The 19,572-nt window shown below is 54.6% G+C and overlaps 1 protein-coding gene across 2 annotated transcripts; it reads left to right on the plus strand.

Annotated features, from left to right (window-relative positions):
• The first annotated feature begins 584 nt into the window (after positions 1-584).
• Positions 585-4,901, plus strand: LOC139683909 (keratin-associated protein 5-5-like). Of its 2 annotated transcripts, XM_071579430.1 has the most exons (3): positions 585-616; positions 3,485-4,270; positions 4,358-4,901. In XM_071579430.1, the coding sequence occupies exons 2-3, from the start codon at positions 3,506-3,508 to the stop codon at positions 4,694-4,696; spliced, it is 1,104 nt and encodes a 367-aa protein (XP_071435531.1). In that variant the 5' UTR covers positions 585-616; positions 3,485-3,505; the 3' UTR covers positions 4,697-4,901. The 2 variants fall into 2 exon arrangements, with proteins under 2 accessions (XP_071435531.1, XP_071435530.1); XM_071579429.1 differs by having other exon boundaries at positions 3,485-4,901.
• Positions 4,902-19,572: the final 14,671 nt, after the last annotated feature.

Raw genomic sequence — 19,572 nt, forward strand, 5'->3', positions numbered from 1 at the left:
CACCTCCCACTATCCCAGGTTGCTCCAACCTGGCCTTGGGCACTTCCAGGGGTGGGACAGCCACAATTCCCTGTGCCAGGTCCTGCCCATGCCCAGAACCAACCTCTCCATGGGCACAATTTGCTTTTGGTGACTCTGAGCTGTCTCTTCCCCGTTTGCTTTTGGTGACTCTGAGTTGTCTCTTCCCCATCACCTGCTTGTGCTTCAGGCACCTCCTGGAAATGTTCCTCCTGGGCAGCAGAAGGGAAGGGGAAGGCCAGGTCCTGACTCAGAGGTCACACTTCAGGCTCCACTCAGTGTCCTGGTGCTCTGGAGATGGTGAATAAGTCCTTTATTTCCTCCCTGACACGAACAGAGTGTGCCTTAAACGCTCTGAGCCTTTTATGTGCCCCGCTGGGTAATTAAAAGATGCTTATCAGAAATTTGTGAGTCAAGAGCAGAACACGAGAACAGCATCCCAGTGGAGGAGATGTTTTGGCAGTAAATAACTCACTCCTCGTTCCTGCAGAGTGTTTCATTTACGAGGGGAAGACTTGGCACCCTATAAAAGGCCCTGGTCCCTTGGCCTGTGCCAATCTGCTGCCCTGCTCAGAGCCTGCCATCCCTTGGGAACGGGGTAAGACACAGCCTGGAGCAGCTTGGGAGGGTTCCTTTGGGGCCAGCCTGGGTTCATTTTGGGGTGGGGGTTGGAGTCAGGTGGTCACAGAACCTGATTTGTTCCACTTGAACCTTCAGACCATGCTCTACCCACAAGGGTGGTGGGCTAAGCTGAGGCAGAAGTTCTTGAGGGACTTGGATGTGAGGTTGATGGGAGACTTGGGGTGGGATTGTTGATAGGCTTGGGGGTGATTGATGGGAGACTTGGGGGTGATTGATGGGAGACTTGGGGGGCAGATTGATGGGAGACTTGGGGGTGATTGATGGGAGACTTGGGGGGCAGATTGATGGGAGACTTGGGGTGATTGATGGGAGACTTGGGGGTGAGATTGTTGGGAGACTTGGGGTGATTGATGGGAGACTTGGAGGTGGAATTGATGGGAGACCTGGGGGGAGGTTTTTGGGAGACTTAGGGGTGAGATTGATGAGAGACTTGGGGGTGATTGATGGGAGACTTGGGGTGACATTGATGGGAGACTTGGGGGTGATTGATGGGAGACTTGGGGGGAGGTTTTTGGGAGACTTGAGGGTGAGATTGTTGGGACACTTGGGGGTGAGATTGATGGGAGACTTGGGGGTGATTGATGGGAGACTTGGGGGTGATTGATGGGAGACTTGGGGGGGAGAGTTTTGGGAGACTTGGGGGTGAAATTGTTAGGAGACAGGGGTGGGATTAATGGGAGACTTGGCAGTGATTGGTGGGAGACTTGGGGGTGATTGATGGGAGACTTGGGGGTGACTGATGGGAGACTTGGGGGGCAGATTGATGGGAGACTTGGGGGTGGGATTGTTGGGAGACTTGGGGGTGATCGATGGGAGACTTGGGGTGAGATTGATGAGACTTGGGGGTGAGGTTGATGGGAGACTTGGGGGTGAGGCTGTTGGGAGACTTCGGGGGAGGTTTTTGGGAGACAGGGGTAGGATTGATGGGAGACTTGGGGTGAGATTGATGGGAGACAGGGGTGGGATTGATGGGAGACCTGGGAGTGGGATTGATGGGAGACTTGGGGATGAGGTTGATGGGAGACTTGGGAGTGGGATTGGTGGGAGACTTGGGGTGAGATTGTTGGGAGACTTGGGGTGACATTGATGGGAGACTTGGGGGTGAGGCTGTTGGGAGACTTGGGGGGAGGTTTTTGGGAGACTTGAGGGTGAGATTGTTGGGAGACAGGGGTGGGATTGATGGGAGACTTGGGGGTGATTGATGGGAGACTTGGGGGTGGGATTGATGGGAGACCTGGGGTGAGATTGATGGGAGAGTTGGGAGTGGGATTGATGGGAGACTTGGGGGTGATTGATGGGAGACTTGGGGGTGGGATTGATGGGAGACTTGGGGGTGATAGATGGGAGACTTGAGGGTGAGATTGTTGGGAGACTTGGGGTTGAGGTTGATGGGAGACTTGGGGGTGATTGATGGGAGACTTGGGGGTGATTGATGGGAGACTTGGGGGTGAGATTGTTGGGAGACTTGGGAGTGGGATTGATGGGAGATTTGGGAGTGGGATTGATGGGAGACTTGGGGGTGAGATTGATGAGACTTGGGGGTGGGATTGATGGGAGACTTGGGGGGAGGTTGGTGGGGACCTGGGGGTGATTGATGGGAGACTTGGATGTCAGACTAATGGGAGACTTGGATGTCAGATTGTTGGGAGATCTGGATGTCAGACTGATGGGAGATTTAGATGTCAGATTGATGGGAGACTTGGATGTCAGATTGTTGGGAGATTTGGGTGTTGGATTTCCACACATGGTGCCTTTTGGTTCATTCTATTCCTGGAGGGGAAAAAAATGAAGAGGAAGGTCAGAAAGAAGGTTTGGATTTAATGTGACCACTATTGGGCAGCTGCAGGAATTTCCTTCAGCTCCAGACCCTCAGGACAACCAGGGGTGACCTGAAGGGACCTCCAGGTGGGGGTTGGTCTCTTCTCCCAGGCACTCAGCAATAGGACAAGGGGGCACGATGGGCTCAAGCTCTGCCAGGGGAAATTGAAGTTGGAGATCAGGAGGAAATTCTTTGCAGAGAGAGTGCTCAGGGATTGGAATGGGCTGCCCAGAGAGGGGGTGGATTCCCCATCCCTGGAGGGTTTTCAGCTGAGCTTGGCCATGGCACTGAGTGCCATGATCTGGTAAAGGGACTGGAGTTGGACCAAGGGTTGGACTTGATGATCTGGGAGGTCTTTTCCAACCCAATCCATTCTATGATTCTGTGATTCTGTGACCTGGTCACCCAACCAGGTGTGACCTGGACCTGTCCCACCAAGGTGGCTTTGTGGGACATCAGGTGAAACTAGAGGAGATCACAGAATCATAGAAGAGAGAAGAGGTGGTGACACCAAGAGAACCCAGAGATGGTGACACCAACTGAACCCAGAAGAGATGGTGACACCAAGAGAACCCAGAGGAGATGGTGACACCAAACAAACCCAGAGATGGTGACACCAACTGAACCCAGAGATGGTGACACCAAGAGAACCCAGAAGAGATGGTGACACCAAGAGAACCCAGAGATGGTGACACCAACTGAACCCAGAGGAGATGGTGACACCAAGAGAACCCAGAAGAGATGGTGACACCCAAGAGAACCCAGAAGAGATGGTGACACCAAGAGAACCCAGAGATGGTGACACCAAGAGAACCCAGAGATGGTGACACCAAGAGAACCCAGAAGAGATGGTGACACCCAAGAGAACCCAGAGGAGATGGTGACACCAAGTGAACCCAGAGATGGTGACACCAAGAGAACCCAGAGATGGTGACACCAAACAAACTCAGGGATGGTGACACCAAGTGAACCCAGAGATGGTGACACCAACCTTCTGTTTTCCAGGTCTCTCCCTCCAGCTCAGACATGATCTACTCCTCTGGCAGAGAGTCCTACTTCAACCTGAACTCCACGTGGTACGACCCGGCGGGCTCCTGGCTGGACACGCGGCGCACGCCCTTCCGCTACGCCTACGGCACCTGCTGCTCCTCGGGCTGCGACGGCACCGGCGCCGAGGGCATGTGTGGGCACAACTACCGGCACTACGGCTACAGGCAGCCCGTGTGCTCCGAGGGGTGCCAGGGCTACACCTCCTCGGGGTCCTGCCATGGCTACACCTCCTCGAGGTCCTGCCATGGCTGTGTGAGGAGACCCACCTACAGTTATGGCACCTCGGGGGGGTGCCAGGGCTATGGGGGGTCTGTGTGCTCTGAGAGGTGCCAGGGGGCATCAGGGGGAGCTCAGGGCTATGGGGGGTCTGTGTGCTCTGAGAGGTGCCAGGGGGCATCAGGGGGAGCTCAGGGCTATGGGGGCTCTGTGTGCTCTGAGAGGTGCCAGGGGGCATCAGGATCATGCCATGGAGGGAGTTCCAGCTGTGTGAGGAGACCCACGTATGGTTGTGGGGCATCAGGGGGGTACCAGGGCTACGGGGGGTCGGTGTGCTCGGAGACGTGCCATGGGTACCAGGGTGGGAAGGTGAGTGGTGGGAAGTCCACCCAGTGCCTCCCACAGTGTGTGCCACAGGGCAGTGCCAAGTGCATCCCACAGAGCACCTCGAAGTGTGCCCCAAAGTGTGCCCCCAAGTGTGCCCCCAAGTGTGTCCCAGTGCAGACCTGTGCCCCACCAGTGCAGGTCTGTGCCCCCCCAGTCCAGCAGATCTGTGCCCCCCCAGTGAAGGTCTGTGCCCCTCCTGCACAGGTCTGTGCCCCCCCAGTGAAGGTCTGTGCCCCCCCTGCACAAGTCTGTGCCCCCCCAGTCCAGCAGATCTGTGCCCCCCCAGTGCAGGTCTGTGCCCCTCCAGTGAAGGTCTGTGCCCCCCCTGCACAAGTCTGTGCCCCTCCAGTGAAGGTCTGTGCCCCCCCTGCACAAGTCTGTGCCCCCCCAGTGCAGGTCTGTGCCCCCCCTGCACAGGTCTGTGCCCCCCCTGCACAAGTCTGTGCCCCACCAGTGCAGATCTGTGCCCCCCCAGTCCAGCAGGGCTGTGTGCCCGTGCCAAAGGGCATCCCACACCAGCAGCACAAGCAGGTCTGCAAAATTCCAGCCCGGAAAATAAAGTAGGAGATGAGAAGAGTGAGGCCAAACAAAGGGAATGTCCCACTGGTTGACTCTTCCCTGGGCTCCGTGGCCTGAGCTGCTCGTGGCTCTCTGATCTCTCCTCTTGCTTGGACCATCCTTTGAAGGTGTGACCCACGATCTCTGTGACACGAAATGCTCTTCCCCTCCTTGTTTCACGGCAGATGTGGAGGCAATAAAAAAATGATGACTCAAAACCCTCTTGGCCTCTTTGTTTATTCCCTTTGGAGCATCTCCTGGTAGCCTCTGCTTGGTACCCTCTGCTGGTTCCCTCTACTGAGTACCCTCTGCTGGGTACCCTCTGCTGAGTACCCTCTGCTGGGTACCCTCTGCTGGGTACCTTCTGCTGGTTCCCTCTGCTGGTTCCCTCTACTGAGTACCCTCTGCTGGTTCCCTCTACTGAGTACCCTCTGCTGGGTACCCTCTGCTGGGTACTCTCTGCTGGTTCCCTCTGCTGAGTACCCTCTGCTGGGTACCTTCTACTGAGTACCCTCTGCTGGGTACCCTCTGCTGGGTACCCTCTGCTGGGTACCTTCTGCTGAGTACCCTCTGCTGGGTACCCTCTGCTGGGTACCCTCTGCTGGGTACCTTCTGCTTGGTACCCTCTGCTGGGTACCCTCAGCTGGGTACCTTCTGCTGGGTCCTCTCTACTGGGTACCCTCTGCTGGGTACCCTCTGCTGGGTACCCTCTGCTGGGTACCTTCTGCTGAGTACCCTCTGCTGGTTCCCTCTGCTGGGTACCCTCTGCTGGGTACCCTCTGCTGGTTCCCTCTGCTGAGTACCCTCTGCTGGGTACCCTCTGCTGGGTACTCTCTGCTGAGTACCCTCTGCTGGGTACCCTCTGCTGGGTACCTTCTGCTGAGTACCCTCTGCTGGGTACCCTCTGCTGGGTACCCTCTGCTGGGTACCTTCTGCTGAGTACCCTCTGCTGGGTACCCTCTGCTGGGTACCTTATTCTGGGTACCTTCTACTGGGTACCCTCTGCTGGTTCCCTCTACTGAGTACCCTCTGCTGGGTACCCTCTACTGAGTACCCTCTGCTGGGTACCCTCTGCTGAGTACCCTCTCCTGGGTACCCTCTGCTGGGTACCTTCTGCTGGTTCCCTCTGCTGAGTACCCTCTGCTGAGTACCCTCTGCTGGGTACCTTCTGCTGAGTACCCTCTGCTGAGTACCCTCTGCTTGGTACCCTCTGCTGGGTACCCTCAGCTGGGTACCTTCTGCTGGGTCCTCTCTACTGGGTACCCTCTGCTGGGTACCCTCAGCTGGGTACCTTCTGCTGGGTCCTCTCTACTGGGTACCCTCTGCTGGGTACCCTCTGCTGAGTACCTTCTGCTGAGTACCCTCTGCTGGGTTCCCTCTGCTGGGTACCCTCTGCTGAGTACCCTCTGCTGAGTACCCTCTGCTGGGTACCCTCAGCTGGGTACCTTCTGCTGGGTCCTCTCTACTGGGTACCCTCTGCTGGGTACCCTCTGCTGGGTACCTTCTACTGAGTACCCTCTGCTGAGTACCCTCTGCTGAGTACCCTGAGCTGGGTTAGGATCTGGCTGGAGGGCCCAGAGAGTTCTGGACGGGCATCCCAAAGAACTTTGGGAATTTTATTCCACGCTGGGCTGGAGGAAGCTCAGAGGAGATCCCAAAATTCTGACCTTGGACTGAGCCCAGAGCTGTGACCCAACAAGATCCCACCTGTGCTGGGAGAACGTGGGATTTGGGGATAATTCCAGCAAACTGGGAAAAAACTCAAAGCCACAAAGCTGTGGCTAATTGGGATGGAGCAATTAGTGCCTGGAGAGTGAAGAAAGGGGCTGGAGAATCTGGTTATCCCAATTTTCCTCTGCCATCTGGGTCATTCCCACCAAGCTCCATGTCCTGGAGGACCTTGTGGGGCAGAAGGGACCCCAGAAAGGCCTTTAAGACACTCCTGGAAAAGCTGGTAGGCCATGGCTTGGACAGGTGTCCCCTCTGCTGGGTCAGGAGCTGGCCCAGAGAGTGCTGGTGAACGGGGCTGTGTCCAACTGGTCACCAGTGGTGTCCCCCAGGGGTCTGTGTTGGGTCCAGTCCTGTTTAATTAACATCTTTATTGATGATTTAGATGAGGGGATTGAGTCCATCAGCAGCAAATTTGCTGATGACACCAAGTTGGGAGGGAGGGTCGACCTGCTGGAAGGGAGGAGGGACCTGGAGAGGGATTTGGACAGGATGGGGGGATCTAGAGAAGGACCTGAATAGGATGGGGGGATCTGGAGAAGGATCTGGACAGGATGGGAGGATCTGGAGAAGGATCTGGACAGGATGGGGGGATCTGGAGAGGGATCTGGACAGGCTGGAGGGATCTGGAGAAGGACCTGGACAGGATAGAGGGATCTGGAGAGGGATCTGGACAGGCTGGAGGGCAGGAGGGCTCTGCAGAGGGACCTGGACAGACTTGAGGGATGGGCTGATTCCAATGGGATGAAGTTCAACAAGGCCAAGTGCAGGTCCTGCCCTTTGGCCACCCCAAGCCCTGCAGCGCTCCAGGCTGGGCACAGAGTGGCTGGAGAGGGACAGGCAGAGGGACCTGGGGGGACTGAGGGACAGGAAGCTCAACAGGAGCCAACAGTGTGCCCAGGTGGCCAAGAAGGCCAAGGGGATCCTGGCCTGGATCCAAACTAGCGTGGCCAGCAGGCCCAGGGCAGTGACCCTTCCCCTGGACTCTGCCTTGGGGAGGCCACACCTTGAGTGTTGTGTTCAGTTCTGGGCCCCTCAGTTGAGGCAAGAGATTGAGGGGCTGGAGCGGGGCCAGAGAAGAGCAACGAGGCTGGAGAAGGGACTGGAGGTGGCACTGAGTGTCCTCTGAAACACCTCCAGGGACAGAGAATCCACCAGGTCTTGATCCAACCCCACTGTGATCACCAGCCTAGGGTGGGTTAGGGTTAGGGTTAGTGCCCTGAGTGCCCTGGGCTGGTGATCACAGTGGGGTTGGATCAAGGGTTGGACTGGATAATCTCAGAGGTCTCTTCCAACCCAACTCATTCCATGACTCCATGATTTTGTGATGGTGGATTCTCCATCCCTGGAGGTGTTTAAGGTGACACTGGACATGGCACTGAGTGCCTTGGGCTGGTGACCACAGTGGGGTTGGACCAGGGGTTGAATTTGATGATCTCAGAGGTCTCTTCCAACCCAACTGAGAAGAGCAACGAGGCTGGAGAAGGGACTGGAGGTGGCACTGAGTGTCCTCTGAAACACCTCCAGGGACAGAGAATCCACCATGTCTTGATCCAACCCCACTGTGATCACCAGCCCAGGGCACAGAGTGCCAGAGTGACCACAGTGGGGTTGGATCAAGGGTTGGATTTGATGATCTCAGAGGTCTCTTCCAACCCAACTGAGAAGAGCAACGAGGCTGGAGAAGGGACTGGAGCACAAGTGCTGTGGGGAGAGGCTGAGGGAGCTGGGGGTGTTCAGCCTGGAGAAGAGGAGGCTCAGAGGTGACCTCAGCACTGTCTGGAACTGCCTGAAGGGAAGTTCTGGCCAGCTGGGGGTTGGTCTCTTCTCCCAGGCACTCAGCAGTAGGACAAGGGGGCACGATGGGCTCAAGCTCTGCCAGGGGAAATTGAAGCTGGAGAGCAGAAGGAAATTCTTTGCAGAGAGAGTGCTCAGGGATTGGAATGGGCTGCCCAGAGAGGGGGTGGATTCCCCATCCCTGGAGGTTTTTCAGCTGAGCTTGGCCGTGGCACTGAGTGCCATGATCTGGTAAAGGGACTGGAGTTGGCCCAAGGGTTGGACTTGATGATCTCAGAGGTCTCTTCCAACCCAATCCATTCTATGATTCTTGTGGCCAAAGTTGGGGTTTGCAGCTTCGTGTTCATCCTCATTAAATTCCTGGTTGGCTCTTTTTGGTTCCTCCTTCCTTGTTGGGGGGACCTGAGAGTTTTCATCGTGTTTATGCAACACAGGAATTAAACAATAACAAACGGTCAGGATAAAACAACCCTCAGACTTCATCAGAGAGGTGAAAACCAGAAGTTCTGCCTGGCACGTCGTGCCATGCCCTGATGAGGCAACGGGGGCAGCTGGACTGGCCTCTCCAACCTTCCCAAAAAAAGCCTGGGGGGCACTGCCAGGGGTGGGAGGGGTGACCGGGGGCAATGCCAGGGGTGACAGAGGTCACAGGGGCACTGCCAGATGTGGCAGGGGTGGCAGGAGCACTGCCAGGGGTGGCAGGGGGCACTCCCAGGGGTGACAGGGGTGACAGGGGGCACTCACAAGGGTGGGAGGGGTGACAGCGGGCACTCCCAGGGGTGACAGGGGTGACAGGGGCACTGGCAAGGGTGGCAGGGGTGGCAGGGGCACTGCCAGATGTGGCAGGGGTGGCAGGAGCACTGCCAGGGGTGGCAGGGGGCACTACCAGGGGTGACAGGGGTGACAGGGGGCACTGCCAGGGGTGGCAGGAGCACTGCCAGGGGTGAAGGAGGCACTTGCAGGGGTGACAGGGTTGACAGGGGGCACTCACAAGGGTGGCAGGGGTGACAGGGGCACTGCCGGGGTGACAGGGGCACTCCCAGGGGTGACAGGGGTGACAGGGGCACTGTCAGGGGTGGCAGGGGGCACTGCCAGGGGTGACAGAGGTGACAGGGGCACTGGCAGGGGTGGCAGGGGTGGCAGGGGGCACTGCCAGGGGTGACAGGGGTGACAGGGGCACTGGCAGGGTGGCAGGGGTGGCAGGGGCACTGCCAGGGGTGGCAGGGGGCACTCCCAGGGGTGACAGGGGTGACAGAGTTGACAGGGGCACTGGCAGGGGTGGCAGGGGGCTCTTCCAGGGGTGACAGCGGGCACTGCCAGGGGTGACAGGGGTGGCAGGGGCACTGCCAGGGGTGACAGGGGTCACTTCCAGGGGTGTCAGAGGGCTCTCACAGGGATGACAGGGGTGACAGGGGGCACTGCCAGGGATGAAGGGGGCACTGCCAGGGGTGTCAGGAGGCACTCCCAGGGGTGACAGGGTGACAGGGGCCACTCCCAGGGATGGCAGGGGACACTGCCAGGGCTGGCAGAGATGAGAGGGGGCACTGCCAGGGATGACAGAGATGATAGGGAGCACACCCAGGGGTGACAGGGGCACTCCCAGGGGTGACAGGGCGGCAGGGACCACTCCCAGGGATGGCAGGGGGCACTCCCAGGGGTGACAGGGGCACTGCCAGGGGTGTCAGGGGGCACTCCCAGGGGTGACAGGGGCACTACCAGGGGTGTCAGGGGGCACTCCCAGGGGTGACAGGGGCACTGCCAGGGGTGTCAGGAGGCACTCCCAGGGGTGACAGGGTGGCAGGGACCACTCCCAGGGATGACAGGGGGCACTCTCAGGGATGACAGAGATGACAGGGGGCACTGCCAAGGGTGGCAGGGGTGGCAGGGGCACTGCCAGGGTCACAGGGGCACTCCCAGGGGTGACAGAGATGACAGGGGGCACTGCCAGGGATGACAGGGGGCAGTGCCAGGGGTGATGGGGTGACAGAGGGCACTGGTTGGAGAGCAGAGGAACCACCTGGGAGGATTCCTGGAGCTGGAGGGTCCCACCATCGTGTTCCTTGGAGGCTCCTTGAACCTCCCCCAACCCAGGGAGAGGCTCCACCAGCCCCACGTCCTGCCCGGCCCTGCCCTCAGGATGTGACACACCTTGGAATCAGCTGCTTCCCAACATTCCTGGGGGACATTTCTCCTCCAGCACCACCTGGAGAAGGAAAAGGAGCAGAAGGAGGCGCAAGGGGGGCCTTTGTGGGATGGAGGTTTTAGAGGTTTCAAGTTCAGAGGAACTTGAAGCTTGAGCAGAGCAGAGAAAGTCACAAATTCAGGGGCTTTGGAAAAGGAATTCTGGAATGGTTTGGTTGGAAGGGACCTCAAAGAACATCCCATGACACCTCCTGGTGATGCCCAAAAATTTTAGTGTGTTTTTGTAGATTTTTAGAATCATAAAATTGCACAAATTCCTCTCGGTTGGTCCCATCCCAAAGTCAGTTCCTGAAGTTCTTTCCCACCAATTGTGACCTTCCTGGAGAACAAATTCCTCCTCATGGACCCTTTGGAGTTTCCTGCAGTTTCTTCTGCTTGGGAAAATCCACTGGGACATGATTGAAACTTGGATTAAGCAGAGCAGAAATGGCCCTTTGGGTGCTTGGAGTGTCGGGGAGAGGGGACTTCTCCTCTTGTGGCTCTTAAAGGCTTTGGTGGTCCTTGATTTTGGGGTGTTAAACCTCTCCAGGGGGGAGAGAAGAATCTTGGGATGGGATGGAATGAAAACAAGTTTTGTTCTTGTTTCTCATTATTTGAGAGGAACTTTAAGCTTGAGCAGAGCAGAGAAAGTCACAAATTCAGGGGCTTTGGAAAAGGAATTCTGGAATGGTTTGGTTGGAAGGGACCTCAAAGAACATCCCATGACACCTCCTGGTGATGCCCAAAAATTTTAGTGAGTTTTTGTAGATTTTTAGAATCATAAAATTGCACAAATTCTTCTTGGTTGGTCCCATCCCAAAGTCAGTTCCTGAAGTTCTTTCCCACAAATTCCTCCTCATTAATCCTTTGCACCAGCAGAGAACTTGCAACTCTTCAAACAGCCAAGGGGGTTTCTGAGCCTGCAGGGAAAGCTCAGGAGATTCCACCAGTGGGAATGTTGGGAATCCTGAGCAGAGAAGGGAAAAAAAAAGAGATATTGGTCAAAATGAGGCTGTTTTTTGTGTTATTTTGCAGGGATTTGGTGCAAAAATGCCACAGTTAGAGCTGGGTGGGAATATCAGGAGTGTTTAAAGCTCTGGGGGGAGCTGAGGGACCCAGAACTGCCTTGACTGAAGAGTCAAATGAGAGTCACCAAAAGATCCCAATTAAATCTTGCCTTGATTAAAAGGACTCAGAAGGCTCCATAAGATGCCCAAAGTAGAGTAACACCCTCTGCCTGTTTGGGTGGGAAAATTGGGGATGCACTGAAGGAATCCTTGCTGGGGAACAAATTCCTCCTCATGGACCCTTTGGGGGTTCCTGCAGTTTCTTCTGCTTGGGAAAATCCACTGGGACATTATTGAAACTTGGATTAAGCAGAGCAGAAATGGCCCTTTGGGTGCTTGGAGTGTTGGGGAGAGGGGACTTCTCCTCTTACCCAATTTCTGTGGTTCTTAAAGGTTTTGGTCCTTGATTTTGGGGTGTTAAACCTCTCCAGGGGGGAGAGAAGAATCTTGGGATGGGTTGGAATAAAAAGAAATTTTGTTCTTGTTTCTCATTATTTCAGAGGAACTTGAAGCTTGAGCAGAGCAGAGAAAGTCACAAATTCAGGGGCTTGTGCCTTTTATAGGCCTGGAAAAGGAATTCTGGAATGGTTTGGTTGGAAGGGACCTCAAAGAACATCCCATGAAACCTCCTGGTGATGCCCAAAAATTTTAGTGAGTTTTTGTAGATTTTTAGAATCATAAAATTGCACAAATTCCTCTTGGTTGGTCCCATCCCAAAGTCAGTTCCTGAAGTTCTTTCCCACCAATTGTGACCTTCCTGGAGAACAAATTCCTCCTCATGGACCCTTTGGGGGTTCCTGCAGTTTCTTCTGCTTGGGAAAATCCACTGGGACATGATTGAAACTTGGATTAAGCAGAGCAGAAATGGCCCTTTGGGTGCTTGGAGTGTTGGGGAGAGGGGACTTCTCCTCTTGTGGCTCTTAAAGGCTTTGGTGGTCCTTGATTTTGGGGTGTTAAACCTCTCCAGGGGGGAGAGAAGAATCCTGGGATGGGATGGAATGAAAACAAGTTTTGTTCTTGTTTCTCATTATTTGAGAGGAACTTGAAGCTTGAGCAGAGCAGAGAAAGCAACAAATTCAGGGGCTTTGGAAAAGGAATTCTGGAATGGTTTGGTTGGAAGGGACCTCAAAGAACATCCCATGACACCTCCTGGTGATGCCCAAAAATTTTAGTGAGTTTTTGTAGGTTTTTAGAATCATAAAATTGCACAAATTCCTCTTGGTTGGTCCCATCCCAAAGTCAGTTCCTGAAGTTCTTTCCCACAAATTCCTCCTCATTAATCCTTTGCACCAGCAGAGAACTTGCAACTCTTCAAACAGCCAAGGGGGTTTCTGAGCCTGCAGGGAAAGCTCAGGAGATTCCACCAGTGGGAATGTTGGGAATCCTGAGCAGGGAGGGGGGAAAAAAAAGAGATATTGGTCAAAATGAGGCTGTTTTTTGTGTTATTTTGCAGGGATTTGGTGCAAAAATGCCACAGTTAGAGCTGGGGGGGAATATCAGGAGTGTTTAAAGCTCTGGGGGGAGCTGAGGGACCCAGAACTGCCTTGACTGAAGAGTCAAATGAGAGTCACCAAAAGATCCCAATTAAATCTTGCCTTGATTAAAAGGACTCAGAAGGCTCCATAAGATGCCCAAAGTAGAGTAACACCCTCTGCCTGTTTGGGTGGGAAAACTGGGAATGCACTGAAGGAATCCTTGCTGGGGAACAAATTCCTCCTCATGGACCCTTTGGAGTTTCCTGCAGTTTCTTCTGCTTGGGAAAATCCACTGGGACATTATTGAAACTTGGATTAAGCAGAGCAGAAATGGCCCTTTGGGTGCTTGGAGTGTCGGGGAGAGGGGACTTCTCCTCTTGTGGCTCTTAAAGGCTTTGGTGGTCCTTGATTTTTGGGTGTTAAACCTCTCCAGGGGGGAGAGAAGAATCTTGGGATGGGTTGGAATAAAAACAAGTTTTGTTCTTGTTTCTCATTAATTCAGAGGAACTTGAAGCTTGAGCAGAGCAAAGAAAGTCACAAATTCAGGGGCTTTGTGCCTTTCCTGGGCTTGGAAAAGAAATTCTGGAATGGTTTGGTTGGAAGGGACCTCAAAGAACGTCCCATGACACCTCCTGGTGATGCCCAAAAATTTTAGTGTGTTTTTGTAGATTTTTAGAATCATAAAATTGCACAAATTCCTCTTGGTTGGTCCCATCCCAAAGTCAGTTCCCAAATTTCTTTCCCTAAAATTTGGAGCTTCCTCATGCTCTGCCAAGGCCGTGGTGGTTGTGAGGAGCCACCTGGAGACAGCAAGAAGACAAAGCACAAGGAGAGAAGGTCTGGAGGTCCTGGGAGATCTCCAAGGGGCAGGTCTGAGGACCCCCATGGGTGGGACAGAGAGGGAAATGAAGGTCATGGGTGGTCATTGATCTCTCATATAGAAATTACTGGAGAGGTTCTAAAGTTGTGACATTCCTGGTCATGGTTTGCCCAGACCTTCTGGTGTGCACCTTGAGAGCTTCTAATAAAGGTCACCTGTAGATCTTTCTCCAATAAACTGGTTTTGAGTGTTTATTTTCCCAGGAATTGGCAACACTGTCATGGGCAGGGACACCTCCCACTATCCCAGGTGGCTCCACCCAGCCTTGGGCACTCCCAGGGATGGGGCAGCCACAGCTTCTCTGCCCAACCTGTACCAGGTCCTGCCCACCCTCCCAGGGAAGGATTTATCCCTGATATCCCGTCCTAAACCAGCACATGGAACCTGGAATGGTTTGGATTAGAAGGAACCTTAAAGTTCTTCCAGTTCCACCTCCTGTCATGGACAGGGACACCTCCCACCATCCCAGGTTGCTCCACCCTGGCCTTGGACACTCCCAGGGGTGGGGCAGCCACAGCTTCTCTGCCCAACCTGTGCCAGGTCCTGCCCACCCTTCCAGGGAAGGATTTATCCCCAATATCCAATAGAACTCAGCTCATGGAACCTGGAATGGTTTGGGTTGGAAGGGACCTTAAAGCCCATCCCATTCCACCTCCTGCCATGGGCAGGGTCACCTCCCACTGTCCCAGGTGGCTCCAACCCCTCCTTGGACACTCCCAGGGATGGGACAGCCATGGAATAACCTTTGCCAGGGTCTGCCCACCCCCCCAGGGATGGAATTTCTCCTCCATATCCAACCCAAATTTCCCCTCTGTCAGTCTGAGCCCATCCCTTGTCCTGCCACTCCAGTTCCTGATGAACTGGAGCTTATTTCCCTCTCCAGCTTCCCTGGAGCCCCTTCAGGTCCTGGAAGGTGCTCTGAGGTCTCCACACAACCTTCTCCTCTCCAGGCTGAACATTCCCAATTTTCTCAGCCTGTTTCAGGCTTTTGATCCCTCTGAAATAACAGAGAAATTAATTGAAGGATCTTTCCTATCCAGGGCTTGGAACCTGCAGCCCTTGGTGGGTGAGCAGCTCCTGATCTCCTGCAGCAGAGTTTGGGTTGGAAGGGACCTTAGAGCCCATCCAGTCCCACCCCATGACATGGGCAGGGACACCTTCCGCTGTCCCAGGTGGCTCCAAGCTGGACTTGGACACTTCCAGGGGTGGGAAATCCATGGAATAACCTCGAGGGCCTCTCCACCCTCCCAGGGCCCAATTCCTTCCCAATATCCAACCCAAATTTCCCCTCTGTCAGTCTGAGCCCATCCCTTGTCCTGTCACTCCAGTTCCTGATGAACTGGAGCTTATTTCCCTCTCCAGCTTCCCTGGAGCTCCTTCAGATCCTGGAAGGTGCTCTGAGGTCTCCACACAACCTTCTCCTCTCTATCCCCAATTTTCTCAGCCTGTTTCAGACTTTTGATCCCTCTGAAATAACAGAGAAAAATTAATTGAAGGATCTTTGATATCCAGGGCTTGGAACCTGCAGCCCTTGGTGGGTGAGCAGCTCCTGATCTCCTGCAGCAGAGTTTGGGTTGGAAGGGACCTTAAAGCCCATCCAGTCCCACCCCATGACATGGGCAGGGACACCTCTCACTGTCCCAGGTTGGTCCAAGCTGGACTTGGACACTTCCAGGGATGGGGAATCCATGGAATAACCTCGAGGGCCTCTCCACCCTCCCAGGGAGGAATTTCTTCTCCATATCCAACCCAAATTTCCCCTCTGTCAGTCTGAGCCCATCCCTTGTCCTGTCACTCCAGTTCCTGATGAACTGGAGCTTATTTCCCTCTCCAGCTTCCCTGGAGCCCCTTCAGGTCCTGGAAGGTGCTCTGAGGTCTCCACACAACCTTCTCCTCTCTATCCCCAATTTTCTCAGCCTGTTTCAGGCTTTTGATCCCTCTGAAATAACAGAGAAAAACATCTTGAAGGATCTTTGATATCCAGGGCTTGGAACCTGCAGCCCTTGGTGGGTGAGCACCTTGGAAGCTTCTAAAAAAGGTCACCTGTAGATCTTTCTCCAATAAACTGGTTTTGAGTGTTTATTTTCCCAGGAATTGGCAACAAAAAGGACTCAAGAAACCCCTCCAGAAGATCAGGAGCTTTGCAGGAGGGCTCAGAGACCACCTGTGGGGACCTCCCATCTGTGCCAAAAGTGTCCTCCCCACCAGGCCATGCTCAGGTGTCTCTGTCACCACCAGCAATGTTGGATGTTCCTCCCCACCCACGTGGGCTGGGGTGACTCATCCATCAAAGTTTCACAAGGAGTTCCATCCTCCCAACCTTTGGGAAACATCCCAAGTCACGTTCTGGTTTCCTCATCCATCCATTGCTTGGGGTGATTCAGCTCCTCCAGGCACTGATGAGTGTCCTCAGCTCTGTGTTTTAATTAGAAGTCAATCTGTGCCATAATTAATATCACAGTGGCCTCTGGAGTCCTGGGGGAGATCAGACCTGGGGACATCCACAGCAGAAAGGAACTTTTCTCCCCAAAACAGAGCATGGAATGGATGGAGATGCTGCTCCAAATGTCCTCCCCCTCCCACCTGGATGGTCTTGGTCTCCTGTGGAGCTTTAAATTCCTTTTTTTGGGGTTCAAAGACTTTGAGGAATGACAAGACAGGCTGGAAAAGGTCCAACACTCCTCTTGGTGCTTCTTGGCTGGTTTTATTCAGAATTTGGTGTTTCCTCTGATGTCTCTCCCTGGCCATGTCCCACCTCCTGCCCTCAGGAGTTTGATGGTGAGCCCAGGACAGATGGAAGGTCTCATCTCACCATGTCCCACCTCCTGCCCTTGCCAAATTCACCAGGAGTTTGATGGTGAAGCCAGGACAGAAGGAAAGTCTCATCTCACCATGTCCCACCTCCTGCCCTCAGGAGTTTGATGGTGAACCCAGGACAGATGGAAGGTCTCACCTTGCCATGTCCCACCTCCTGCCCTTGCCAGGTTCACCAGGAGTTTGATGGTGAACCCAGAACTAATGGAAGGTCTCATCTCACCATGTCCCACCTCCTGTCCCCAGGAGTTTAATGGTGAACCCAGGACAAATGGAAGGTCTCATCTCACCATGTCCCACCTCCTGCCCTCACCACATCTACCAGGAGTTTGTTGGAAGGTCTCACCTCTCCATGTCCCACCTCCTGCCCTTGCCAAGTTCACCAGGAGTTTGATGGTGAACCCAGGACAGAAGGAAAGTCTCATCTCACCATGTCCCACCTCCTGCCCTTGCCAAGTTCACCAGGAGTTTGATGGAAGGTCTCACCTTGCCATCTCCCACCTCCTGCCCTCACCACGTCCACCAGGAGTTTGATGGTGAGCCCAGGACAGATGGAAGGTCTGACCTCGCCTTGTCCCACCTCCTGCCCTTGCCAAGTTCACCAGGAGTTTGTGTGAAGGTCTCACCTCACCATGTCCCACCTCCTGCCCTCAAGAGTTTGATGGTGAACCCAGGACAGATGGAAGGTCTCACCTCGCCATGTCCCACCTCCTGCCCTCAAGAGTTTGATGGTGAACCCAGGACAGATGGAAAGACTCATCTCACCATGTCCCACCTCCTGCCCTTGCCAAGTTCACCAGGAGTTTGATGGAAGGTCTCACCTCGCCATGTCCCACCTCCTGCCCTCACCACATTCACCAGGAGTTTGATGGTGAAGCCAGGACAGAAGGAAAGTCTCATCTCACCATGTCCCACCTCCTGCCCTCAGGAGTTTGATGGTGAACCCAGGACAGATGGGAGGTCTCACCTTGCCATGTCCCACCTCCTGCCCTTGCCAGGTTCACCAGGAGTTTGATGGTGAACCCAGAACTAATGGAAGGTCTCATCTCACCATGTCCCACCTCTTGCCCTCACCACATTCACCAGGAGTTTGATGGAAGGTCTCACCTCTCCATGTCCCACCTCCTGCCCTCACCACATTCACCACGAGTTTGTGTGAAGGTCTCATCTCACCATGTCCCACCTCCTGTCCCCAGGAGTTTGATGGTGAAGCCAGGACAGATGGAAAGTCTCACCTTGCCATATCCCACCTCCTGCCCTCAGGAGTTTAATGGTGAGCCCAGGACAGATGGAAGGTCTCATCTCACCATGTCCCGCCTCCTGCCCTCACCACATCTACCAGGAGTTTGTGTGAAGGTCTCACCTCACCATGTCCCACCTCCTGTCCCGAGGAGTTTGATGGTGAACCCAGGACAGATGGAAAGTCTCATCTCACCTTGTCCCACCTCCTGCCCTCACCACATTCACCAGGAGTTTGATGGAAGGTCTCACCTTGACATATCCCACCTCCTGCCCTCAACACATCTACCAGGAGTTTGATGCTGAACCCAGAACTAATGGAAGGTCTCATCTCACCATGTCCCACCTCCTGCCCTCACCACATTCACCAGGAGTTTGACTGAAGGTCTCACCTCGTCATGTCCCACCTCCTGCCCTTGCCAAGTTCACCAGGAGTTTGCTGGTAAACCCAAAACAGATGGAAGGTCTCATCTCACCATGTCCCACCTCCTGCCCTTGCCAAGTTCACCAGGACTTTGATGCTGAACCCAGGACAGATGGAAAGACTCATCTCCCATCTCCTGCCCTTGACAAGTTCACCAGGAGTTTGATGGAAGGTCTCACCTTACTATATCCCACCTCCTGCCCTCACCACATTCACCAGGAGTTTGTGTGAAGGTCTCATCTCACCATGTCCCACCTCCTGCCCTTGACAAGTTCACCAGGAGTTTGATGGAAGGTCTCACCTCACCATGTCCCACCTCCTGCCCCCAGGAGATTGATAGTGAAGCCAGAACAGATGGAAGGTCTCACCTTGCCATATCCCACCTCCTGTCCCCAGGAGTTTGATGGTGAAGCCAGGACAGATGGAAAGTCTCACCTTGTCATGTCCCACCTCCTGCCCTTGCCAAGTTCACCAGGAGTTTGATGGTGAACCCAGGACAGATGGAAGGTCTCATCTCACCATGTCCCACCTCCGAACCCCACACACCAAACCCCACTGAGAGCTTTGGAGCCCAGAGGTGACTCGACTCCCACCAGGGCTGAGCCCCAGGGCTGACACAGGACCCCCACACTCCTCCTCCCCCCCCCCAGAGCAGCTCCAGGCTCTGTGGTCCCCTCCTGCCACCTTCAGACCTCTGGTTGGGTTCAAAGCCATTGAGGAAAGACAAGAGTGGCTGGAAAAGGTCCAACACTCCTCTTGGTGCTTCTTGGTTTATTTTACTCACAATTTGGTGTTTCTCTGATGTCTCTCCCTGGCCATGTCCCACCTCCTGTCCCCAGGAGTTTGATGGTGAAGCCAGGACAGATGGAAAGTCTCATCTCACCATGTCCCACCTCCTGCCCTTGCCAAGTTCACCAGGAGTTTGATGGAAGGTCTCACCTCACCATGTCCCACCTCCTGCCCCCAGGAGATTGATGGTGAAGCCAGGACAGATGGAAGGTCTCACCTTGCCATATCCCACCTCCTGCCCTCAGGAGTTTGATGGTGAGCCCAGGACAGATGGAAGGTCTCATCTCACCATGTCCCACCTCCTGCCCTTGCCAAGTTCACCAGGAGTTTGATGGTAAACCCAAAACAGATGGAAGGTCTCATCTCACCATGTCCCACCTCCTGCCTTTGCCAAGTTCACCAGGAGTTTGATGGTGAAGCCAGGACAGATGGAAAGTCTCACCTCTCCATGTCCCACCTCCTGCCCTCACCACATTCACCACGAGTTT

Source organism: Pithys albifrons, chromosome 30, assembly GCF_047495875.1.
Source record: "Pithys albifrons albifrons isolate INPA30051 chromosome 30, PitAlb_v1, whole genome shotgun sequence".
NCBI lineage: Eukaryota > Metazoa > Chordata > Aves > Passeriformes > Thamnophilidae > Pithys > Pithys albifrons.

Coding starts and splice junctions, on each gene's coding strand:
- LOC139683909 (XM_071579429.1), top strand. CDS start 3,506: ATGATCTACTCCTCTGGCAGAGAGTCCTACTTCAACCTGAACTCCACG.